This window comes from Nomascus leucogenys, chromosome 20 (assembly GCF_006542625.1).
Source record: "Nomascus leucogenys isolate Asia chromosome 20, Asia_NLE_v1, whole genome shotgun sequence".
Classification (NCBI taxonomy): domain Eukaryota; kingdom Metazoa; phylum Chordata; class Mammalia; order Primates; family Hylobatidae; genus Nomascus; species Nomascus leucogenys.
In genome coordinates this window covers 47,367,296-47,392,930 of record NC_044400.1, presented here as the reverse complement: position 1 = coordinate 47,392,930, position 25,635 = coordinate 47,367,296, and the positions used below count along the sequence as shown (strand labels likewise).

The following is a 25,635-nucleotide window of genomic DNA, read 5'->3' as shown; positions in this document are numbered from 1 at the left end:
GTGATTTCCACTCAGAAACCTCATGTATACCCTCAGGGTAATTCCAGTTGCAGACAGGGGTGCAAAACATATAGACATTAACAAAACACAGAGCTGTCAATTGAGCACTAGAAATGGAAACCATTACCTCTTACAGTTGTTGAAAAACTGCAGTTAGAATAGTTAGAACTATTGAGAGTTGGCAGGAGAGTAATAGGAGAATAGAAACAATTGAAAAATGGTAATCTCTTGGAATAAGCACTGTACCATGAGTCATAAGATGAGACCCGGTTCTGAATGCTACTAACTTGTGATCACAAGGCACTGTTACTAACTAGCTACACCATGTCCTTAACCTAAGACTCAGGTTCTTTGTATGGAAAAGCATGGGTGAAAAAACTGGAGAAATTCTAAGGTCTCTTCCAACTTCCAGAATAAGATGATACCATATTCTGTGTCTATGCACAGAAGGAGAAAGATATTTGTGCCCACTGTGCTAAGCGGGAAAATACAGAAAATTAGTTGAAATTATGTCTACTCTTTATTTTTATATTTTATCTTTTGTCTCAATACTTTTTGACTCTGAGGTTAAGGGAAAATGAGAAAAAGTGACCTTCCTAATGCTTATACAAAATCAAACATTTTTCAGCCAACAATTATTTTTGGAGAGGCCTTAACTCTTGCATTAGGCTCAACTACAGCTACACTGTCATCACATTCTTAGATTTGGCCACCTGTCACCCATGCCTTTGGACAAGTTTGTGAAATGAGGTAAGCATGGTTATTATTTCCAGGCAGAAACAAGAGTAGAAAACATTTTAGAAAAGGATTTTTTGGGAGGCTGAGACAGGTAAATCGCTTGAGATCAGGAGTTCGAGACCAGCCTGGCCAACATGGCAAAATGCCATCTCTACTAAAAAAATACAAAAATTAGCTGGGTGTGGTGACATGCCCCTCCACCAGTTACTTAGAGGCTGCGACAGGAGAATCGCTTGAGCCTGGGAGATGGAGGTTGCAGTGAGCCAAGATTGCACCACTGTGCTCCAGCCTGGGCAACAGAGCAAGACTTTGTCTCAAAAAAAAAAAAAGAAAGAAAAAAGAAAAGAGGGTTTTGATAGTAGTTCCAAATCCCACAGCATCTTATAGACCTGACTTGTTCCTAAAATGTATTACTAGGCTAAGCGTGATAGACCAGTAGTCAAAATGAAAGTCAACAATGCTAAAACATATATAAGTATACAAAAGGAAGAGCTCTATAGTAGAATAATTTATTTCTAGATACCACCAAAGGCTTAAATGTTTATTTGAAATTCTAGTTTTGACAGTTTTATGAGTTTAAACATCTTATGCAAGAGTACCTGAGGTTGGGAGTTGGTGTGTGCAGAATGTACCTGATCTGTATATTTACTTTTTCCAAAATTATCATTGTTCCCCTTCCTCATCCTCTCCCAAGGTACATAGTTTTTTCCTTCTGCACATTTTAATGAAACTCTTCCAGCAGCCCTGTAAGAAATGACAGTGTTTATTACAGAGAATGGCAAACTTGTCAAAATGATACTACAATGAGAAATCGTCACTGTATAAATCACTGTCGATAGTGCATGGATTCATTTTTGAAGGTGACATTGCTGATGATATGAAATTTCTCAAGGATCATTGAGACAAAGAGAATAGGATTAATGCTTAGAGTTTGTCCACCATCCTTTAGATTCTATGAATAAAACACAGGGGTTAATGAGTTTCTGTTGGACTTCTGGGCAAATATCATCAGTTCAGTAACACTTTTTGTCTATTTTGAGCCTAAAGGGAAGTAAGCATCTGATTACAGAGTGGACATCAACCATCATGTGGAGAGGAAAGACTATTCCAAAGGAAGGTTGATTGGCTCCCTTTTTGCTGCGCTACAGTTCGTTTTGGTTGAGCATAGCAGTATCAACTTGTGCTTTTCTGAACAATTGCTCTTCAAAACTTTTTACAATATCTTGAACTCATCGATAGAAGAGTCTGAAACACAGATATAGATATATCTATCTCCATTCAGTGGAATACTATGCAGCCATTAAAAAGACCAAGGTCGATCAGTGTTCTAGGTTGGATGCCCAGCAGAGGGATGAGGCAGAAATTGTGTGCTGGAGTTTTACTGTGAAGTGCTTTCTGGAACAAGCTTTGCAAGAGAGCAAAGGATTGGGAAGCAAAACTGAGCCAAAGGAGAAGCTGAACTGCAGTGTCGTTACGGCAGGGGTCTTAGCCTATCCCATTGGGATCTTGGGGTTTGGGATGACTCTTAGGAGTTGTCTTCCATTAATCCACAGCACCAGGCCTTTATATCAACAGCTCCCTCATTGACCAGTCACCATAGTATAGTCTTGGTGGAACCAACTCCCTTTGGTCAAGGGCAGTTCAAAGGGAGGCATTTATTTAGTTGAGCACTGTCAATAGACAACACTCCCAGAATCAAGGAGAATGAGCACTGTGATTCCAGGTAGCACACAGCACACAGCACTATCTCTGTGTGCTGAGACTTCAACTGTGAACTGCCAAATGGGAAAAGCCAGGTCCAGAAGATTTATATGTAGGTAAATATGCTTTTATATTCTTGAAAGGAATCACAAGAAATAATTAGAATTGTTATCTTTAGAAGGAAGGGGTTGAGGGGAGAGACAGGGCTACCTTAAGTCTTTCGAAAGCTCCAAGCATTGCTTTTATTAGAAGTCACTCCTATATCAGAGCAAATGCATTAGAATGTACTCACATTTTTCATTAAACTTACTACACACACACACACACACACACATAACTATGTAGGAGTTGAATTTATTTGAATGATAATTGACCAGCTGATCCAATATTACATTTTGAATACATTTAAGTAAACATTAATTACTATCTAATTTGGAATTTTATTTTTTTCTTTTAAAGCCAACAGTTTTTGCAGGCGTTAATTATTTCCACAGGCCCTTATAAGCTCATACACTCTATTGCTTATTACGTTACTGGAATCTATCTAAGCAGAAAGAGGCTGGCCCACTTTTGTTATCTGTGTTTCTATACTATTTGGACTTGCTAAAATTACGAACATTTTTATTTTTTAAATCTGCACATGAAAACATGCTCAACACCACTAATCATTAGGGAAATGCTAATCAAAACTATGATGAGATACTACCTCACACCCATTAGAATGACTTTTTGAAAATTTTTTTACCACTAATATTTCAGTATAAGAATGACTATTATTAAAAAAGAAAAAACAGAAAATAAGTGTTGGTGAGGATGTGGAGAAATTGGAACCCTTGTGTGCTCTTGGTGGGGTTATAAAATGGTACAGCTGCTGTGGAAGACAGTATGACAGTTCCTCAAAAAACTAAAAACAGAATTACCATATAATCCACCAATTCCACTTCTGATTATATTTCCAAAAGAATTAAAGGCAGGGTCCCAAGGAGATATTTGTACACCCATGATCATAGCAGCATTATTCACAATAGCTAAAACACAGAAGCAACCCAAGTGTCTGTCGACAGATGAATGGAAAAGCAAAATGTGGTCTCTACATACAAGGGAATATTATTCAGATTTTAAAAAGAAGGAAATTCTGACATATGTTACAACGTGGGTGACCCTTGAGGACATTATGCTAAGTGAAAAGAGCCAGTCACAAAAAGACAAATACTGTGTGATTCCACTTCTGTGAGGCACTTAGAAATAGTCAAAATCATAGAGATTTGAGAATGTTCTGGCTACTGGAATGTAGAATGATGGTTTCCAGGGGCTGGTAAAAGAGGGGAGTGGGAGTTATTGTTCAAGGGGTACAGAGTTTCAGTTTTACACAAGGGAAAGAGTTCTGGAGATGGATGGTGGTGATGGTTGCATAATATTGTGAATGTATTTGGTACCTCTGAACTATTCAGGTAGGAAAAGTTAAGATGGTAAAATGTATGTCATGTGCATTTTACCACAAAAAAAAATTGGAGTAAAAATTCAACCAGATATATCAGAGACGTGATATTATGGGATTTTTAAAAGTTTCTTTTTAATATATTCATTTTTTGAAAAAGAAGAAAAAAGAGAAAGTTAAAAAAAGAAAAAGAAGGAAATATAGTCTTAAAAAATAAAACAAACTAAAAGGGAGAAGCCTTCCTAATGAGTTAGCGTGTGCCCTTCTCGCAATCCTTTAGTATATGAGACCAATAGGAAGTACCCGTTGAGCTACCCAGTCATCCAGGGAGGTGCAGAGAACTGCTGTTGCTTCCCTGAGTTACCACTCGGTCAGAGAGAACTTCCCAGCATATTCTCTTTTTTTTTTTTTTTTTTTTTTTTGAGCTGGAGTCTGAGTCTGGCTCTGTCACCCAGGCTGGAGTGCAATGGCGCGAACTCAGCTCACTGCACCTCTGCCTCCTGGGTTCAAGCGATTCTCCTGCCTCAGCCTCCCAAGTAGCTGGGATTACAGGCGCCTGCCATCACACCCAGCTAATTTTCGTATTTTTGGTAGAGATGGGGTTTCACCATGTTGGCCAGGATGGTCTCAAACTCCTGATCTTAGGTGATCCGCCTACCTCAGCCTCCCAAAGTGCTGGGATCACAGGCGTGAGCCACCGCACCCGGCCCAGCATATTCTTTTTGTAAATTGTTTCATCTTGATTATTTCAAATAGCCAGCAATTATTTCATCTTTCCAGAAAGAGGAGAGACTTCCCTTCAATGGCTTTTTGATCTTGGTGGAATTCACAAGAAGAGGGCTTCATAAGATCACAGTGATTTGCGGGAAAAAAAAAATCAAAGTGGATGTGTAAGATAGCCCTACACAGTGTCTTGAGAATGCAGCCTGCGCAGCACAGGGATAATGCTAAAAACACTAAGCTATGCCATCACTAGACACAGTTGACAGGGAGAGGGTTAGAGTCAGGTTTCACCGTGGAGGTGACCTTCACCTTGTTCTTTGGTCAAGGTAAGGTAAGGTAAGTCAAGTGCATTTCAGAATAAAAAGTTTTAAAAAGTAGGAAGCTCCAAACCAAGGATCTGATTTCCAAAGAGTTATAGAAATGGGATTAAAATGACATTTATTCAACTATAAATAACATGTAAAACTTTCTTAACATAACATAGTGACTACACATGTGGGTTCTAGGGTCAGAAGGACTGAGTTGGAATCCCGCCTTTGTCACTGATTGGCTTTAGGACCTTGAGAAAGTGATTTCTCCTCACCAGGTCTCAGTTTTCTCAGTTGTGAAATGAGTATACTAATATCCCTTGCCTAATGAGGTCGCTGAGAAGATTAAATGAGATAATGTACTGCAGTAAAAGTATTTAGTACAGTGTTAGGACATAGTAAGTGCTCAATAAATGTTGACCTTAGCAGAGATTTCACATGTTTCTTCTCAATAACCTCGCAAAACTCTGACAGGTAATCCTCCTTTCAGAGAATGCACAGCAGCAGAGACTCAGAGAGGTTAAGTAGCTCACCAGCATTACACAGCTAATAAATGATGGGAGCAGAAATCCTCCATAAGACTCCTGACTCCTGAGTTTAAGGTATTTTCCATTCGAGTATAGGTGGTAAATTAAATACCAGCCAATCGTTCAGCGTTTATTTTAAATGATACATTATCACAGCATTTGTATGACATTCTCATCTTCTTTGCAGCACTCACCTTCCATTGCAGTGAGCCAAAGAGTAGAGGATATTCCATCTTTAGAACCATGGAATTTAGAGGGGTTTCAGATTTTGAGGATACTTGGAGTTCGGGATGACACGTGAAGAAATTAATCCATGAACCGTACCCTATAGTATTATTCATATTTGTTGTTTTTCTCTTATTGGTACGTCCCAGTCAGTACCTCTGGAGATGAATCACTCCCAGTCAAAAGGCAACAGTGACTTCATATTATTGTTTTCTTGTTCTGGACACTAGATGTCACACTAAGTAAAGTTTTAGAGGTTACTCTTTAGAGTAAGGTGTGGCACAGTGTCTAAACCTTAGCTATGAAAAATTATAGCTCATACATAAATATAAAGGTGAACTTTATATTTATGTTTTGTTTCTTTTTCTGTAAAGCTGAACTTTATATTTCTAGTAGAATGCAGTAAAAGGGTACTTTCCCTAACAAAAAATTCAGAAAAAGAATTGTTAATAAGAAAATGTAGTTGGAATAGCAGCCTATTTTGATGTCTGTTAAACAGACATATCCCATTTATATGCACATAAAATCATATTTCCTTCTAGAAACAAAGTGATTTTTCTAGAGGCAGCTCATGTTTACATATCTGTGATCGTTTATGTTCTGAGATGGCGAGAAGCCATCCTTCCTGCAAAAAGAACCAGACATTATCCTAACCTGCCAAGGGATGGAGAAGGTGAAAGAAGAGATACTGAATATGAGTTTCCTTATCTCCTGAAACGGTCTCAGGGAAGGATGTGTGATCATCTTTCTTGAGTGGCTTAAGCAAAGAAAATGGAGAGGATGGTGCCTCCCAGCCTCCTTGACCTCATTTTTTTCCTTGATTTTGGCTCTCAGAAATCTAGATGAGAATCATAGGTTGAGATTTGGAGGCACATTATTTCCTTTGGAAAATGCATATATATATTTTTAATGGCAGGGAAGTTGGACTCGGTATGTAAAAGAGTTAGACATTCTATCTTTAACTTAAATGTGTTATTGAAACTTCAGTAAGTTTCCACTGAAATGCTTGAAATTCATTGGATGTTAGAGATAATTAATTCAAGCCTTAGCAGTCGCAGTACACCTTTATTTTTTCAAGTAACTCAGTAATTAATTTGAACTGTGTCTAATGATCTGCACGTGACTATAAACACATATTTCTATATGTGATTACAGTTGTAAATAATGTTTACGTTTCAAGGTTTTCTAGGTAGTGTATAAGGACAGGTGATTTCCATTGGACATGATTCCTTCTACATTTGTCAAATATCAGTGCCTTGTTTATGCTAAGATCACTAGGATAAATAAGGTTACAGCTGCTAAAATGCTACTCTTCAGGTTTGGGAGTCATCCATGTCTTCCCCTTTCTTATTCAGGAAATGGGCAATTGGTTATTTTAACAGTGCCTTCTAAGACTGGGTGGTTCTAGTTAGCTCTCAAATTCTGTTGGGAGTTGGGACGTTTTTCCTCATATTACTGCCTTGTGTTTTAGCAACCTGAAGTTACCCAGGTCCCGAGAGAAATCTTTCATTTCCTCCGTGAGTGCTCAGGGGATGGGGAGTTCTGTAATGATGGCAGCCTGTGCTGTTTCTCCTTCAAGAAGTCAGACAGCCACTTTGGACCATCTGTAGGCTATTCATTCCTCCAATGGTTTGACAACTCAGAAAAGCTATAGCTCATCGTGAAGGCCTCAAAGGGAGGAAAATCTCTCCAGAATAAAATGCAGACAAGACTATGTCCCTATCAGGTCAAAGATTGGGGTTTTTCCATGTGGGTAGGAAGGTCAGCTCTATATTTACCAAATAGTTATAAAATAACCGCTCTGCCTGGCTCAGGGAACATGGGTATTGTCCCTGCTCAGATGGAGTAAAACCTGTGCCCTTTGCCTGCCTGACTAGTGTTAAAGTTGATTTATATCGTTATTGTTTAAGACAACTGTGGGGCTGTTGGGTGGCCTTCCTGGTTTCTCCACTGACTTGCCTTTTGATTTTTGGATGTTGGCTCCAGAACCTTCACTCTCCATGCCTAAAGAAAGGCCTAATGCTTTAAAGAAACATTCTGAGGCTCAGCTGATTTCAATCCAACCAATATTAGTTGATCATCTGCAATGTGCTAAGCCTGCAAGGAATCAAAAAAATGAATGAAGAATATCTTCCATAAGGAGCTTACAAAAGAGTAAAGAGGATGAGACAGGTACACTATACAAAGCCAGTGTGTTGAGCTTAGAATTCCAGGTTGATGGCCAGGTGGTGTGAGAAGCAAAAGCAAACAGTGAAGCATCTGGGAGCACTTTACCTACGTGTATTTCATTTGCATGTCACAATAACTCAGTGAGGAAACTGAGTCACAGAGAGGCTAGGTAACTTCTCCAAGGTCATTCAATAAGGCAGGGGTGAAACTGAGCTCATATTGGAACCCACATCTCAGGGAGCAGGGATTCCTCTTTCTTTCAATCAGGATGTACTTCTACAGGCCAGGTGTGATGGCTCACACCTGTAATCCCAGCACTTTGGGAGGCCAAGGTGAGCCAATCACCTGAGGTCAGGAGTTCAAGACAAGCCTGGCCAACATTTAGTGAAACCTAGTCTCCACTAAAGGCACAAAAATCAGCCGGGCGTGGTGGCGTGCATCTGTAATCCCAGCTGCTCGGGAGGCTGAGGCAGGAGAATCACTTGAACTCGGGAGGCGGAGGTTGCAGTGAGCCAAGATTGCACCACTGCACTCCAGCCTGGGTGACAGAGCAAGACTGCACCATCTTAAAAAAAAAAAAAAAAAAAAAAAAAAAGATGTACTTCTACAACTTGAAACAGCTTTGTAAGATTCGGTGGAGGATTTGCAGACCATGGATTTCTAATGTATCCATGAACCATATTTTTATTTCCAACAGGTCATGGATTGACGGCAGTCAAGGAAAAAGCAGGGGCCACTCTACGGATTCATGGTGTAAATTCTGGATCTTCTGAAGGTGCCCAACCGAATACTGAAAATGGAGTCCCTGAAAGTGAGTGATGTGTCTCCTCTGGGTGTTCTTGGACTTTATTACACCATGTGCATAATCAGAGGTCTTCCAAGTTCAGATCAGCAACATGAACTCTTAAAGGATTTCTTTTTTCTCTTTAGTGACAGATGCAGCCACAGATCAGGGCCCTGCAGAAAGCCCACCCACTTCCCCTTCATCAGCCTCTCGGGGTATGCTGTCTGCCATCACCAACGTGGTTCAAAACACAGTGAGTCGCTGGCTGCTTCCTGTCTTTCCCCTCTATGTGTTTCCCAGGGCCTTCTTTTGATATTTCCATTTACCAGTGACCTAGATACATCAGAGAAACGATGGCCTTGCTCAGAACTTTGGATTATGGGTTTTTTTTTTTTAATGTTTTCTGCTACAAAGTAGACGTAACCTTGGATTCAAAATAATAAGGGCAAAATGAAATATATTTTATGTTTAAAAGAAGGGAGCTGTTTGGAAGGAACATTTTTCAGTCTAACAGTGTCCTTTCCAGCTGCGGCAAGGACAGCCTCTGTTTGGGGGAGAGAGAACTCTTTATCAGAGCTGGGACAGCTGTTTTTCCTAAATGCTCTGCTTATCTTATCCCTGAATTTGAAAAAGCATTAAACCATTTAAATAAAAAGTACCAGTTACAAGACAGGAAAAACAGCCCAAATATGTTTCTGAAGTGTTGCCAGAGACCAACGTTCTTCCCCCATCCCTACCTCTTCATTCCCACCCTTCCTCTTCCTTACATCACCCTAAGTGTATCCCCCCAGATCCCTTCGTACTTCTTAAAAGAAGCTTAATATTAGAGCAAAACATTGGTGAATAATGAAAAAAGGGGAGGCACCTCAACTGAGATAAGGCAGACAGCTGGTCCTCAGGGTCAGGGAGCAAAGATTTATTTCGTTTTTTTCTTTTTTTTTTTTTTGAGATGGAGTCTCATTCTTGTCACCTAGGCTGGCGTGCAGTGGTGCAATCTTGGCTCACTGCAACCTCCGCATCCCTGGTTCAAGCGATTCTCCCACCTCAGCCTCCCAAGTAGCTGGGATTACAGGTGCCCACCACCACACCCAGCTAATTTTTGTGTTTTTAGTAGAGACGGGATTTCACCATGTTGGCCAGGCTTGTCTTGAACTCTTGACCTCAGGTGATCCTCCCGCCTCGGCCTCCCAAAGTGCTGAGATTACAGGTGTGAAGGTTTATTTCTTACTATGTAAACTAACTAGTGTTTCTAAAATGGCTCGTGTCTCATTCATTCATTCATTCATTAAAAGAAAAACAACAACACAAACATGATTAGCCCTCACTGTGTTCCAGTATCTATGCTAGATCTTGGATATATGCTGGCAAACAAGAGGACACAATATCCCGGAGGACTGAGGCAACCGAACAAATAAACACAATGTAATTCGGGAAGAGGTGAGGGCTACGGTCAAACATGAGCGTATCTCACCCAGACCTTGGGGTCAGGACATGCCAGAAATATAGAAAATGACTGGTCTTCTCCTTGCTATTTGAGGACCTCTAGACTGGGGTGGGGTGAAGGAGGAGCAGCAAGTCTGTCTTAAGAGTCAAATAGCAATACAAGTCAACCACCCCCGTGAGGGCTTTGTAGGATGGGAGATGGATGGAGGTCTGTCAATATCTCACACGGCCTATCTGAGCTACCAAGAGGGCACTCTGAGTTTGTCTTCAGCAGCCTCACATTCTTCTCTGTGTTCTCTCCAACCTTCTTGACCCCTTTTTCCCAAGTTCCAGACACTACCCCTCCAAGTCTATCCTTAACACAAATCCCTATGTCCTTTCTTCCACCATTTTATTCTCAATAAAATAATTTTTCGTAGGATGTTAGCAGGCACTAAGTCAAATTACACAGAAGTGTGAATTGCTGCTGTCCCCTCATCCCCCCGAAGTGTGCGCACTGAAAACTCTGATTTATAGCATGATTACTGCTTGGCTCCCAAATCTAAAAACAAAGTCTAAATGCCCAAGATGAAAATAAAGTATATTAATTCTATGAAATTAAATATTTCTATTTAAGTGATAATTACGAAGATTGGAAAATGCATATCACTAATAATATAATAAAATACAATTTATATCATTTTTATGTATAGTGGGAAAAAACACAGATGTTTGCATATTATAATTGCAGTTATACAGTTGGAGTGTATGTATGAAAGAGTTGCAAAGAAATGTACACAGTTCTGTTCACTTGAATATGTGAGTAAGTCTGGGTTATTTTAATTTTTTAAAAAAGGCAACAATGACTGACAAAGGGATTTGCAGGAGGATAGCTATATAATACACCAGTTTCTAAAGCCAGAAGTACAAGGAAATCAACCTGTCTTATTTCATGGATATACTAATTATAGGCAGTTATTGCTAGTTTCCGAGAGTATGCAAGAACCATCTGAAACAGCCTGAGGGTCTTACCCTCCAGGGCCCCAGATTAAAGAATTCCCTAAATTAGCAGGGCTATTTGACATTTTAATAGACTGTTCCAAGCAACTCTGTTACTTGGGTTAAAAAATTTTTAAACAGAAACAGCAATTGGTTCACCTGTTAGTTTTATGTCTTAGATACACATCTATTCATACACAGACAGCCAGTAAAATTAATCCCTTTGTGGGATTAATTTTATTTTATGTGCTTTGGTTTTTTTCTAAGCATCAGTTTTTAATAACATTGTATATCCTACAAATTATATAACATATGCTTTTCCAAGGAAAAGAAAATAGGATTAAATGGATGATAAATCTCCTGATGAGAAAAAATTGTGACTTTATATTGATTTCAATACTTGAAGATAGTGCCAGTTACCGAGGAGTTGCTGACCACTGCGAAACAGCAAAACCTAAACATCTAATCTCATGCAGTTATCTCATCTGCAGGGTAAAAGCGTCTTAACTGGAGGCCTTGATGCGTTGGAATTCATCGGCAAGAAAACCATGAATGTCCTTGCAGAAAGTGACCCGGGCTTTAAGCGGACCAAGACGCTCATGGAGAGAACTGTTTCCTTGTCTCAGGTTGGATTATATACTTTTGCATTTTTTTCTTTCAGTCAATAAAGTCAATAAATTTTTTATTTATCTTTTTGAATAGCTAATTTAAAGCACATGATTCAAATCAAATGACACCAAAGAGCAGAGAGAGAAAACTGAGCTTCTAATACCCCCGTTTCCACAGTCACTTAATTCCTCAGAGGAGACAACCACTGTTAACAGTTTCTTAAGGATTCTATCAGAGACCGCATAGAGATATGGATATAGATCTATAGATGCAACTAGACATAAATATACAGATGTAAAAGTACATATGTATGCATGTGGATAGACATGCACATAAATACACACATACTTTTTCGACCCAGTGGTAGCATACTAAACACACGCTTGTTCCTTGCTTAATTCACTTAATATTATTTCTTGAAGATGATCCATTTATGTCATGGTATGCATCCCATCTCTACCACTTAGTAGCTGCGTGACCTTGGGCAAGTTACTTAGCCCCTCTGTGCCTCAGCTTGCTCATCTGCACACTGGGGATAATTTAAATACCTACCAATAACTTTGTTGTGAGGATAAGCTGAGTTAGAATAGAACCCAGCTCTTAGTAAGCATTCAGAAATGTTAGTTGTTGTCATTGTCATTACTATGTGTCAGTATAATAGGTGGAAATGGTATCTCATTGGAATTTTAAATTCTATTTCTCTTGATATGTGCAAGGATGGTCTTCTCCTCTCACACTTCCAGCACTAAAGTTTTCCAGCCCTTCTTGCAAAACATAAAACAAAGAATTCAATCTGTCTTTGCTTACTTATGATAGTTAAGAAAATTGGAAATAATGTTTGTCTTATTTTCCAAATATGACTCTAATATTAAACTTGCTTTTCCAGATGGAACATGCCTAGCTTACCCCACAGTCCAGGCATGCCCCAGTCCACCTCCTCCATGAGAGAATGATACACCAGGTCTCTGTGCTTTCCTGAAATCAGAGGCAGCTGATGCAGCAGTGGATTTTGTAAACGTCACAGGCAGGACTTGGTACTAGGAACCCATGAAGGTTGCCTTCTTGAACAGCTATCACTGAGAATATGTTCATGGCAACCCCTAGAAGCTTTTGTTTTAGGCTATTTCTTCTTGTCTCTTCTGGAATAACCCAAGTACGAGCATTCTGATGTTATAGTTCAGGGAGGGACTTTGCAGGATCATCTAGACCATCACCCTCCTGCTCCTTGAAAAAGAAAATAGATGGCCGGGCATGGTGGCTCATGCCCATAATCCCAGCACTTTGGGAGGCCGAGCGGGTGGATCACCTGAGGTTGGGAGTTCAAGACCAGCCTGGCCAAGATGGTGAAACCTTGTCTTTACTAAAAATACAAAAAAAAATTAGCCAGATGTGGTGGCGAGCACCTGTAATCCCAGCTACTCGGGAGGCTGAGGCAGGGGAATTGCTTGAACCAGGGAGGTGGCGGTTGCAGTGAGCCAAGATTGTGCCACTGCACTCTAGCCTGGGCAACAGAGCAGGACTGCATCTCAAATAAAAAAGAAGAAGAAAAAGGAAAATAGATTAGTATTCGTTAGGTAATTAGCACTAGATGTCATAAAAGAACAACCACCCCCAAGTATCAGTGTGGCTTAGAACAAGAAGGTTTCGCCCTCACAAAGTGCAGCATGAGCATTCCTGCTCACACAGGAGGCTCGTCCCAGGGGACTCTTGTGGGTAGCACACTTCTGAGCCCACATCTTCTGGCCTCACCATCTTGAAATGCCTTACTTCCAGCCTCACAGAGAGGGGATGTGGAAGGCAGCATCTGGTATTTCAGAAAGTGACGAGTACCATGGGGGAAAAGACAAAGTAGAACAGGAAGAGGTGATCAGGAATCAGGAATGTGGGTGTGAGGGGCAGGCTAAGTGTTAAGTAGGATAGTGAGGGGGCCTTGGGCAGATGATGACATGTGAGCAAATTTGAAGGAGATGAGAGCATTGGCCATGCAGGAACCTGAGTAAAGCTCATTCCAGGCCGAGGGAGAACTCATGCAAAGGCCCTGAGTCAGGAGTGTCTGGTATGAACACAGAACAGCAGGATGCCCGTGATGGAGAGGAGTGGGCTCCGGGTGAGAGTTGTTGAGGAGGACATCAGAGTGGTGATAGGGAGGAGGTGATAGCAGATCGTGGCAGACATTCGTAAGGACCTTGGGTCTGACTGTTAGTGAAATGGGGAAACCATTGCAGCATTTTGAGAAAAGAAGTGACAGAATCTGATTTGTGCTTTAACAGGACCACTCGAGTTCCTGGGTAGAAAATTGGCTGGGAGGACCAAGGGCAGGGAGACTGGTTAGAGTGACCATCAGTCTGTGCCCTCCCAGAAACAGACACTACAGTGGGCTTAAACGTGCAAGGATTTCATTAGGGGAAGTGCTTGTGTGAGAGAAAATGGGGAGGGAGCCCAGGAAGGCTGGCAGAACCATTAGACCAACATGCCAGTCCCACCCCAGTGAAGAGAAGAGGGTGAGAAAAATGGGTGGAAGTGTCCCAGACTGCAGTGCAGCCTGGGAAAGGCTGGGCGAAGCCATGGGAAAGCCCTTCAGCCAAAGGCTGCTGACAAAGGAGACCTCATCTTCCAGGAACAGGTCTGCCTTAGTGCCCTGCTGCACCAATGATTGGCAGGGAGGAGCTGTGGGAGGCTGAAGGCTGGATTTTGAAGTCCGGCGTTTATGCTCCCAGGAGTAGGAGGGAGGTCTGCAGGTTGCACTGTCACACCCTCCGCTGGAGGCAATTGCACTTTCAATTGCTGTTATCTAAACAAGAGATAACGGTGGCCCGGTGCAGCATGGAGGCCTTGTAGGTAGTGAGGAATGGCTGATTCCGGCTATAATTTGAAGATAGATCCAGATCGCTTGTTGGAATGAATGTGAGCTGTGAGATAAAAGGAGTTGTCAGGGATGGCTCCAAGGTCTTTCGGACAACTGGAAGGATGAAGCTCAGATATTTTTCCTTTACGCACTACAGAAATATACAACTATAGAAACTAGAAGCGTGCACGCATGCGCTACCTACATTTCTCATGTATTTTTATCCCAGTGGCACAGGGAATACTCTTTTTCTTTTTCTTTCTTCCCTTCTTTTTTCTTTTTTTTTTTTTTTTTTTGAGACAGAGCCCTCACTCTGTCACCCAGGATGGAGTGCAGTGGCGCCATCTTGACTCACTGCAACTTCCGCCTCCTGGGTTCAAGCAATTCCTCTGCCTCAGCCTCCTGAGTAGCTGGGATTACAGTGTGCACCACCATGCCCAGCTAATTTTTGTATTTTTAGTAGAGACGGGGTTTCACCATGTTGGCCAGGCTGGTCCCGAACTCCTGACCTCAGGTGATCCACCCTATTCAGCCTCGCAAAGTGCTGAGATTACAGGCATGAGCCACCACGCCCAGCCAAGCGCAGGGAATACTCTTTAAATAACACGGGGACAGGGGGTCCTTGGATTCCACACATGGAAGTCTCCATAGCTTCTCTGTGTCAGGAATTCTTCCAGGCCAGGATCATTCCCTGCTATTGAAACCCACTTCCCTTTCTTTTCCAGTGGGAAAATAGAACCAGCATCCCTTGTCAAGCTGGTTATCCCTTAGGCAGCTTTAATTTCACTCCCCAGTTTTGTTTTGTTTGTTTGTTTGTTTTGAGATGGAGTCTCACTCTGTCACCCAGGCTGGAGTGCAATGGCGCAATCTTGGCTCACTGCAACCTCCTCCCAGCTTCAAGTGATTCTCCTGCCTCCCTCCTGAATAGCTGGGATTACAGGTGCCCGCCACCACGCCCAGCTAATTTTTTGAATTTTTAGTAGAGACAGGGTTTCACCATATTGGCCAGGCTGGTCTTGAACTCCTGACCTAGTGATCGGCCTACCTCGGCCTCCCAAAGTGCTGGGATTACAGGTGTGAGCCACTGCGCCTGGCCTACTCCCCAGTTTTCAGTGAGTCCACATCATTCCAGAGTGACCCTTTCCCTTTCTCTTCAATTTCATCCCTTCTTTCTTCTCTCCCAAAGCCCACATTCAGAGGTGAAAGCTGGTGTAGAGAAAGGAAGTGATTTCAGTGTCACTTTGTTATTTTATTTTACCACCACTAAGCCCTGAGATCAGCAGGGGTAATTAGTTTTTATTGCTGGTGTTAAAATTTTCCAGGGATGGTTTCACTGGGTTGTTTGAAAAACTTTAAAATTCAGAGTCTGTGCTAATTTAGTCTTAAAGACAGACAGGAGAGAGAATTCTCTTTGCGGCCCTGTGGGTTCTTGGCAGACAACCTCAAGAACCCAAAAGGAAATGAGGATGATTGTTTTCCTGGCACACAATAAAAACCAAAGTCTATTCTTCAGTTCTCTTCCTCTGTGACCTTGTGGTGGTGGCCAGTGTCTTTACGGTGCTCTCCACAGAAATTAAAGAACCCCATAAACGTAATGCCTCAGTAAACTTAATGAGGAATCACATAAAAGATGCTTAGAATCAAAGAACGCAAGTGCAGAAAATTGAGAGTGACTGATGAACTTGTGTTTATTTGTTGTCTTTTTGTTTAACCAACAAAAAATAACTGGAGAAAAGTTATTAATGGGGAGAGGAAACTTGGTTCACAGTCATATTTCTGGAAACCAGCCTTAAGAATCTATAAGCTGATATTCTTTTTTGTTTTTTTGTTTTGAGACCAAGTCTCACTCTGTTGCCCAGGCTGGAGGGCAATGGCGCAATCTCGGCTCACTGCGCCTCCGGGTTCAACCTCCGCCTCTCCTGCCTCAGCCTCCTGAGTAGCTGGGATTACAGGCATGCACCACCATGCCGGGCTAATTTTTGTATTTTTATTAGATATGTGGTTTCACCATGCCACGCTGGTCTCGAACTCCTGACCTCAAGTGATCTGCCCACCTTAGCCTACCAAAGTACTGGAATTACAGGTGTCAGCCACCACGCCTGGCCCTAAGTTAATATTCTTAATTGCAGTAAGTATATGATGACAAATACATTATGAGTTTATATTTATTAATTTTTAAATTGAGGAAATTTAATAACCACACACAAAAAATTTTTTAAATATTAAAACTCGGCCAGGTGCGGTGGCTCACGCTTCTGATCCCCGCACTTTGGGAGGCTGAGCCGGGCGGATTACCTGAGGTCAGGAGCTCGAGACCAGCCTGGCCAACATGGTGAAACCCCATCTCTACTAAAAATACAAAAAAATTAGCTGGCTGTGGTGGCAGGTGCCTGTAATCCCAGCTACTCAGGAGGCTGAGGCAGGAGAATCACTTGAACCTTGGAGGGGGAGGTTGCAATGAGCTGATATCATACCATTGCACTCCAGCCTGGGCAACAAGAGCTAAACTCCATCTCAAAAAAATAAAATAAAGTAAAAAATTATAACTTAGAAAAAATCAGACCAGCTTATTTCTGCTTTAACGTCTGTGTAGGTGCAGGACTTAAAGTTAATCCTGTCATAAGAGATTCACCTTTTCGAGCATACATAAAACTCGCTCATTATAGAAAATTTGGGGACTTTAGAAAATAAGAAATTTGGCTGGGTGCAGTGGCTCACACCTGTAATCCCAGCACGTTGAGATGCTGAGGGAGGAGGATCACTTGAGGTCAGGAGTTTGAGACCAGTCTGGCCAACATGGTGAAACCCTGTCTCTACCAAAAAATACAAAAATTAGCTGGGCATGGTGGCAAGGGTCTGTAGTCCCAGCTCCTCAGGAGGCTGAGGCAGGAGAATCACTTGAACCTGTGAGGTGGAGGTTGCAGTGAGCCGAGATTGTGCCACTGCACTCTAGCCTGGGGGACAGAGTGAGACTCCATCTCAAAATAAATAAATAAAATAAAATAAAATAATAAGAAAATAAGAAAGTTAATCACTCATGTGGGAAACACCTTAGTGGAAAACACTGTTAACGCTTTTGGTGAGTTTCTTACCAGTTTATTCCCAGGCATTGAATTTTTGCTTTGTTTTGCCTTTCACATAATGAACATGTAAAATGTGAAGTAGGATATGATGTAAAAGTTATCAATAGCATCAATCAAAAAAATCATTTTTTAGAAATTCTAAAGTGACTAGAATCTCCCCCTCTCCAATACAAAGTCAGTCCTCCCCACCTCCCCCATGTCTTACACAGGAAATGGTGCTTTTAAATATACATCCAGAGTACAAACACTGTGTATTTCTGCAGATGTTAAGGGAAGCTAAGGAGAAGGAGAAGCAGAGACTGGCACAGCAGCTCACAATGGAGAGAACTGCACACTACGGGATGCTGTTTGATGAATATCAAGGCTTGTCACACCTGGAAGCCCTGGAAATTCTGTCCAATGAAAGCGAAAGCAAGGTACTTCTGCACTACTCATTTGAAATGGCAGCTTAGTCATGTGTTGCTTAAACATGAAAGAAACTGGAAAATCTGCCATTAAAAGATCTCATTTTTAGAGCCTCATTATTATTGTGCTAAGGTCACAAATACTGTACAATGTGATGACCCTCCAGCTCCATATCATCTCTTCTCTGTCCTTTGCCAAGCTATTACCCCACCCCAGCTCCAAAAAGGCCAGCACAGTAAGAGCCACCACTATCCCCCCACCTCATGGTGCAAAAGGCTGCTCAGAAATGTGGCTGTCCGGCTTCTGGCCCTCTGCCTCCCTTTGGTAACGAAGTACCCAGGTCAGAGATGCCCTGCCAGCCCACATCTTCATTCCCACCCAATGAAAACAAAGCACTTGATGTTCCTTTTAGACTGCAGGGTTTTAATATATTTTGTCTTATGGGTTATATAGTTATTTATTCAGCCATCTTGTTAGGACTCCTGGGCCACAAAGGGCAGGATTATCCTACTGAAGGTTAAGGTTCTATTAGGGAATGCTCCCATACTGACACCTGGGAAACCCAGCCTACCCAATGGCCCTGCACATACACGCTCCCCCACTTGGTCTCAGGAAAACAAAAGATGAATAGCAAAAGTCAGCAGGGTTTGGTGATTTTTTTCCCTTAAAGCATCTATAGTGGGGTGTGTGTGTGTGTGTGTGTGTGTGTGTGTGTGTGTGTGTGTGTTTATTTAGCAAGCACTTACATGGCAGTTATATAGCCACTATTCTAAATACCATAAAACTGTTAACTTTTTAAACTATATATATATGGCTGTTTTGTGGATGTCAGGCTGACTGTGCTCCAGGGTGGTTTTCTAGTGGAGGCCACCAGGCAGTACCCTCCCGGCCTCCGGAGAGGGAGGGGCCGTGGTGACATTCATTGAGGAGAGGCAGGCCCCTAGACAAGAAGCTCAATTTGGCAGTGAGCCTTAGAATGGAGAAGTAGTTTTTGACTCTCCCTAGACCTTATCCTCTTATGTTTGGACATTGAGCCATCCTTGATGCCTGACTAATCAGAGAAAGACAACATCTGCCACAAACAGGCAACCAGGAACCAAATAGGATGGAGACGTTGTCCCCTGCCCCAGATGATGGAGCTACATGTTACTCTGTTTATTTCCTTCTTTGTTATCCATGAAAGTCCTGTGGTTAAAACTGTTCAAGAATAATTTTCAAATAAAGGCAAAATTGGGACTCTCATACTGATACAAAATGACCCATGTTAAAGGATTTATTTAGCTCATTAATTAATTCAGGGAACCAGGCAGATGTTATAAATGATTCAAAGGAAAAGCCAAAGAAGCACAAATGTGTACGGAGTAATATGTATGTGGCTATACACCATGGAATACTATGCAGCCATAAAAAAGAATGAGTTCATGTCCTTTGCAGGGACGTGGATGAAGCTGGAAACCATCATTCTCAGCAAACTATCACAGGAACAGAAAACCAAAACCGCATGTTCTTACTCATAAGTGAAGTTGAACAACGAGAGCACGTGGATACAGAGAGGGGAACATCACACACTGGGGCCTGTCGGAGGTGGGGGACTAGGGGAGGAATAGCGTTAGGAGAAATACCTAATGTAGATGATGGTTTGATGGGTGCAGCAAACCACCATGGCACGTGTATACCTATGTAACAAACCTGCACGTTCTGCACACGTATCCCCGAACTTAAGTATAATAATTTAAAAATATATGAAGGTGCCAATAGACACAAACCTGCTTTTCCACATAGGGGAGGTTGTCCTCCCACTGCACAGAATTCATTCACATGACTATTGACAACAATGGCTTTGCATTGTTGTCAGCCCTTTACAATTTACAGAGTCATAAAATTGCTCCCATAAATTCAGAATCCAATAGTCCAGTAAGATGTGCTCTAGAAAATGCTGTTCTTAGCCGGGCGCAGTGGCTCATGCCTTAATCCCAGCACTCTGGGAGGCCGAGGTGGGCAGATCACCTGATGTCAGGAGTTCAAGACCAGCCTGGCAAACATGGTGAAACGCCATCTGTACTAAAAATACAAATAAATAAATAGATGATAGATAGATAGATAGATAGATAGATAGATAGATAGATAGATAGATGATAGATAGATAAAAAGCTGGGCATGTTGGCAGGTGCCTATAATACCAGCTACTCAGGAGGCTAAGGCAGGAGAATCACCTGAACCTGGGAGGCAGAGGTTTCAGTAAGCTGAGATCGTGCCACTGCACTCCAGCCTGGGCGACAGAGCAAGACTGTCTCAAAAAAAAAAAAAAAAAAAAAACACCAAAGTCTGGAGTCAGTCGTTATTTAAACACCACGTAGAAGCTGCAGAAGCTGTATGATTTTGGACCCCCTTACCTCAATCTCCTTATCTATGAAATGGGAATAATAAAACCTACCTCACAGAATTATTAACAGAATTAAATGAGATAATCCACGGAAAGCTAGTAGCAGCATGACTAACACAGAAGTAAGCACTGAATAATGTACACGTGTTGATGACAGTTGATTTTTATATGCGTTCTTATGTCATAGACATTTGTTGTTATTAAAAATATCACAGGGGAATGTGGCCCTGCCGTAAAAAAAGCATTACAAGATACCGTGGTGGTGAAGAATGATTCCGTTGTGGTGACTTCCATCACAGCTCTCAGCTGTGAAACAGCCCCAGGGCCCTGGAAAACAGCCCCCAAGGACTTAGTTTCTAGGAAGAAGTTTTGGCCTTTGGAGGGGCACAGTTTGCCCGTTGCCTCCACAAGCTCTGCTTTCTTTCCCTAGCCTGGAGATTTTTGTGATATTCATAGTAAGGAAAATAAATTTTTGTCTGACTTAGTAATGATAGTTACTGGGTACTATAATAAACAGTCCTACAGGCCAGGCGCGGTGGCTCATGCCTGTAATCCCAACACTTTGGGAAGCCGAGGCGGGCGGATCACCTGAGGTCGGGAGTTCGAGATCAGCCTGACCAACATGATGAAACCCTGTCTGTACTAAAAAAAAAAAAAATACAAAATTAGCCGGGCATGGTGACGCATGCCTTTAATCCCAGCTACTCGGGAGGCTGAGGCAGGAGAAACACTTGAACCCGGGAGGCGGAGGTTGTGGTGAGCCGAGATCGCGCCATTGCACTCCAGCCTGGGCAACAGGAGCGAAACTCCGTCTCAAAAAACATAATAAATAAATAAACAGTCCTACAAATGTATGGTTCAAAAACAGTAAGAGTTATTCTTCACTCCTGTAATAGTCCAAGATAGGAGTGCCTGGTCCGCAGGCAGCATTCCTGCGTTTAGAGCTTCAGGAACCAGGCTGTGTCCATCTTGTGGCTCCGCTAGACCCGTTCCAAGGTACACAGGCCTCCAGCAAGAAAACAAATGGAGGCTTAAACTGAGGTTGACAGACGTAGCGAATAAAAATACAGGATGACTAGTTTACATTTTAACTTTAGATGAACAATGAATACTTTTTCAGTATAAATATGTCCCATGCGATATTTGGGACACACACTTATATGTAGAAAATATTCACTGTTTATCTGAAATTCAAGCTTGGCTAGGCGTGCTGTATTTTATCTGGCAACCATACACATACCAAGTATTTAAAAGTTAAATAATTTTGGGGCCAGGCACAGTGGCTCACACCTGTAATCCCAACACTTTGGGAGGCTAAGGCGGGCAGATCACTTGAGGCCAAGAGTTCGAGACCAGCCTGACCAATATGGCAAAACCCTATCTCAACTAAAAATACAAAAATTAGAGCCAGGCATGGTGGCACTGCCTGTGGTCTAAGGTAGATGTAAAACTAGGTGAGCTGGCTGGGCACAGTGGCTCACGCCGGTAATCCCAGCACTTTGGGAGGCCGAGGCAGGTGGATCACCTGAGGGCCGGGATGGCAAAACCCCATCTCTACTAAAAATACAAAAATTAGCCGCGTGTGATGGCACATCCCTGTAATCTCAGCTACTCGGGAGGCTGAGGCACAAGAGTCACTTGAACCTGGGAGGCGGAGGTCGTAGTGAGCCGAGATCGCACCACTGCACTGCAGCCTAAGCGACAGAGTGAGACTCTGTCTCAAAAATAATAAAAATTAAAAAGTTAAAGAACTTTAGAAACAAATTGTTAAAGAAAATGTATTCCATCCTCTTACCTTGACAAACATACTTGTATAATGACCTGGAAGGCCAAGTTCCCATTTGAATTCCCTGACTCCTCAAATTTCTATACTCTGCTTCAGCCTGCATGCCTCCTATCTGCAGCTCTATCTCTCACCCCAGGGAACGTTATGTGGCTGTGGGAGGATGCCCTAGTTCAAGTTCCAGCCATACCCCCTGTAAGCAGCCACCTCTTAGCCATCCCTTGGGCTGAGGGATACACAGCCAGTGGCACCGTCCCACTGTCAGGAGCACAGCCTAGGAAAGAGTTCCATGCAGGCTGTGAGAGGGAACCTTTGGCGACCTGGAGAGTGTTCTAGAATGGAGATGTGGGCTCTGATGGGACCCTTTCTTGGGCCTGAGGACTCCCCTGTGTTGAAGCCTAAAGGCAGTGTTGGATTTCCCTGCCCTCTGAGGCCTTGTTGTCTCCTGAGTCACATCAGCATAAGGAGAGAGAGTGTAGAGAGGACACTCCCACGTTTTAAAAGCCTTGCCCAGAAATGATGCACATCATCTCTGCTGACAGTCATGATGCACATCTTCTCTGCTGGCAGTCCATTGGCTGAAACTCAGACTCCATCATGGAAATATAAGGAATTATTATCGTTGCTATTTTACTAGATTGATTCTAGGATGGCAACAGGCATGGCGATGTGGTGTTTGATAAAGGTTAAAGAGAAACTCATCATTTTCGGCTGGGCGCGATGGCTCACGCCTGTAATCCCAGCACTTTGGGAGGCCAAGGCAGGCAGATCACTTGAGGTCAGGAGTTTGAGACCAGCCTGGCCAACATGGCGAAACCCCGTCTCTACAAAAAATACAAAAATTAGCAGGGAGTGGTGGCGTGTACCTATAGTCCCAGCTACTCAGGAGACTGAGGCAGGAGAATCTTTTGAACCCGGGAGGCGGAGGTTCCAGTGAGCCAAGATTGCACCACTGCACTCCAGCCTGGGCAGCAGAATGAGACCCATCTCAAAAAAGAAAAAAGAACAGAAAAACTAATCATTTTCATCACCATTATACTCCATAGTTAGAAATAGTAAACAAAAATCTTTACAGTGGCAGCACACACCTCCTTTCAAGGAAAAGATTTATAAGACAGCCTCTCTACCCTGTGTCCTGAACAACACTCAGCACTGTGCCAAGCATATAGTCAGCATTCCATAAATATTTATGGAGAGGTGTGTGATTATGTCCTATTTATTATTGGATTGATTCAATGCACATGGCCTTGGCATAATGCAGTGAGCTAGGAGAAAGCAGGAGAGATGCTGTAGTGGAAAGATGCTGACGAAAGAGTGCTTCGCTAAAGAGAACCCTTCCCAGGGGTGCCCCAAAAGGAAAACCCCAGTGCTCTCCCTTCCGGGTGATTGCCATCCACCAGAAGATATGGGCAAACACAAATGTTCCACAGGTCTGCACACCTTTTCACTAAGCATCATATTCAAAGACATTTATTCTATAATTAATGTTAGAAAACTGCTGTTTAAAATAAATCTGAAGCCTAAGAATACGTTCATGCACATCTGGGACCCTGACCCCTAAACATGAGTGTGCGAGCTGAAATGAAGAGTCTGAGAAGGTCAGGGCAGAACGGAGTGGCGTGCAGCCATGAGTCTGGGCACATTTACTTCCACCTGCTGAACTCCACGCTAATGGGTTTTGTGTTGATGACTTCCTGCAGAGCTTCCTCCCAGAGCCTCAGCGCTGGCTGCATTATGCCCTGGCAATGTGCTTTAGCAACTTTTAGGAAAATGGTGTCCTGGTATTCCAGATGCCCTCTCTACCTCTCTCACTTATCCTGATGTGCTCATCTATTACCATAATGAATATTAAAACCTATTCCAAAGAGGACTGCAGCTCCACTGCTGTCTCTCCGTCCAGAGCAAGAGTTTGACCTGCAGAATGAAAAAATAAAACTTTACTACTTTATACTTATACTTAATATTTTATAAGATGCCTTCCCTGTGCCCTTTTACCATTTTGGAAATTCAAATCAATCTTCACGGAATAAGTGGCCATCTGTACAAATCTTTTTTTTTTTTTTTTTTTTTTGAGACAGGATCTTGCTGGAGTGCAGTGGCACAATCATGGTTCACTGCAGCCTCAAACTCCTGGGCTCAAGCAATCCTCTTACCTCAGCCTCTTGAGCAACTGAGACCACAGGCGTGCCCCAGCATGCCTGGCTAATTTTCTTAAAATTTTTTATAGAGATAGGGTCTCACTATGTTGATTGCTTGAGCCCTCAAACTCCTGGGCTCAAGTGATCCTCCCGCCTCAGCCTCCCAAAATGCTGGGATTACAGGGGTGAGCCACCACGCCTGGCCTGTACAAATAATTGTTAACTGTATACAGAGGATCGTTTCAAAAGAGGGGCTCTAAAGACAGTGAGCAGGGATGATGTCAGTCCCAGCATCACCTCCTCTGTGAAGTCCTCCCTGTGTGTACCCTCTCAGTTCCCCAAGGGGGAAGGACAGCGCCCTTCCTAGTGCCTGCCTCCACTGTACCCTCCTCTCATGCCTGTCATAGTTGTTCTTGGTTGACACAGCCTCACTCCTTTAGACTGCAAGATGTTGGAGAAGAAAAATGCGTCCTGTGCATTTTTGTAAACCCAGTGTGATAACCGACATCTAGCAAGTATATATGTGCATCTATAGAATGTGTATTTATTTATGTTTATATGTGGATGCATGTTTGTTTATTTATTTATTCATTCATTTATTTTTTGAGATGGAGTCTCACTCTGTCACCAGGCTGGAGTGCAGTGACGCGATCTTGGCTCACTGCAAACTCCGACTCCCTGGTTCAAGGGATTCTCCTGCTTCAGCCTCCTGAGTAGCTGGGATTACAGGCACGCACCACCACACCCAGCTAATTTTTGTATTTTTAATAGAGACAGGGTTTCACCCTGTCGGCCAGGATGGTCTTGATGTCCTGACCTCATGATCCGCCTGCCTCAGCCTCCCAAAGTGCTGGGATTACAGGCGTGAGCCACCACACCCAGCCGTATGCATGTATATTTATAAGTATTGAGCATCACTCTAAGTATTTTAAGTAGATTACTTCATTTAACCCTCAAAACAGCCTTATAAGGTAGGTGCAATTAGTTTCCATTTTACAGATAAGGAAGCTGAGGCATTAAAAGGTTACATAAGTTACCGAAGGTCATAGTAAGTAAGGAGCTGACATTTGACTGCAGGGTTGATGTCGAACTGCGTTTTTAACCACTGTGATAGAAGAGCTACCACCACCATTTATGCAGCACATACTGTGTGCAGTTGTGCAAAGTATTTCACATTTCGTATCTCATTTACTCCACAAAGAATCTCCCTTTAAAAATGAGAAAACTGAGACCCAGAGAACCTATCTAACTTGCCCAAAGTTGCACAGTTAATATGCATCAAACCAACATTCAACCCAGTGATAACCTCCCACACCATGAATCACTTTGGTCCTGGGAAAACTGGGGACTGCTGT

At 42.5% G+C, this 25,635-nt stretch overlaps 1 protein-coding gene across 2 annotated transcripts in view; it reads left to right on the top strand.

Annotated features, from left to right (window-relative positions):
* Positions 1 to 25,635, top strand: part of FAM114A1 (family with sequence similarity 114 member A1) — a 74,509-nt gene that overhangs the window by 25,383 nt on the left and 23,491 nt on the right. The window contains exons 4-7 of one of the 2 annotated variants that reach the window (XM_030801222.1): positions 8,527 to 8,640; positions 8,760 to 8,866; positions 11,526 to 11,660; positions 17,835 to 17,987. In XM_030801222.1, coding sequence (XP_030657082.1) covers positions 8,527 to 8,640; positions 8,760 to 8,866; positions 11,526 to 11,660; positions 17,835 to 17,987 — 509 coding nt within the window. Of the gene's footprint in view, positions 1 to 8,526; positions 8,641 to 8,759; positions 8,867 to 11,525; positions 11,661 to 17,834; positions 17,988 to 25,635 lie in introns of those variants that run through there. The other variant, XM_030801223.1, reaches the window with a different exon arrangement.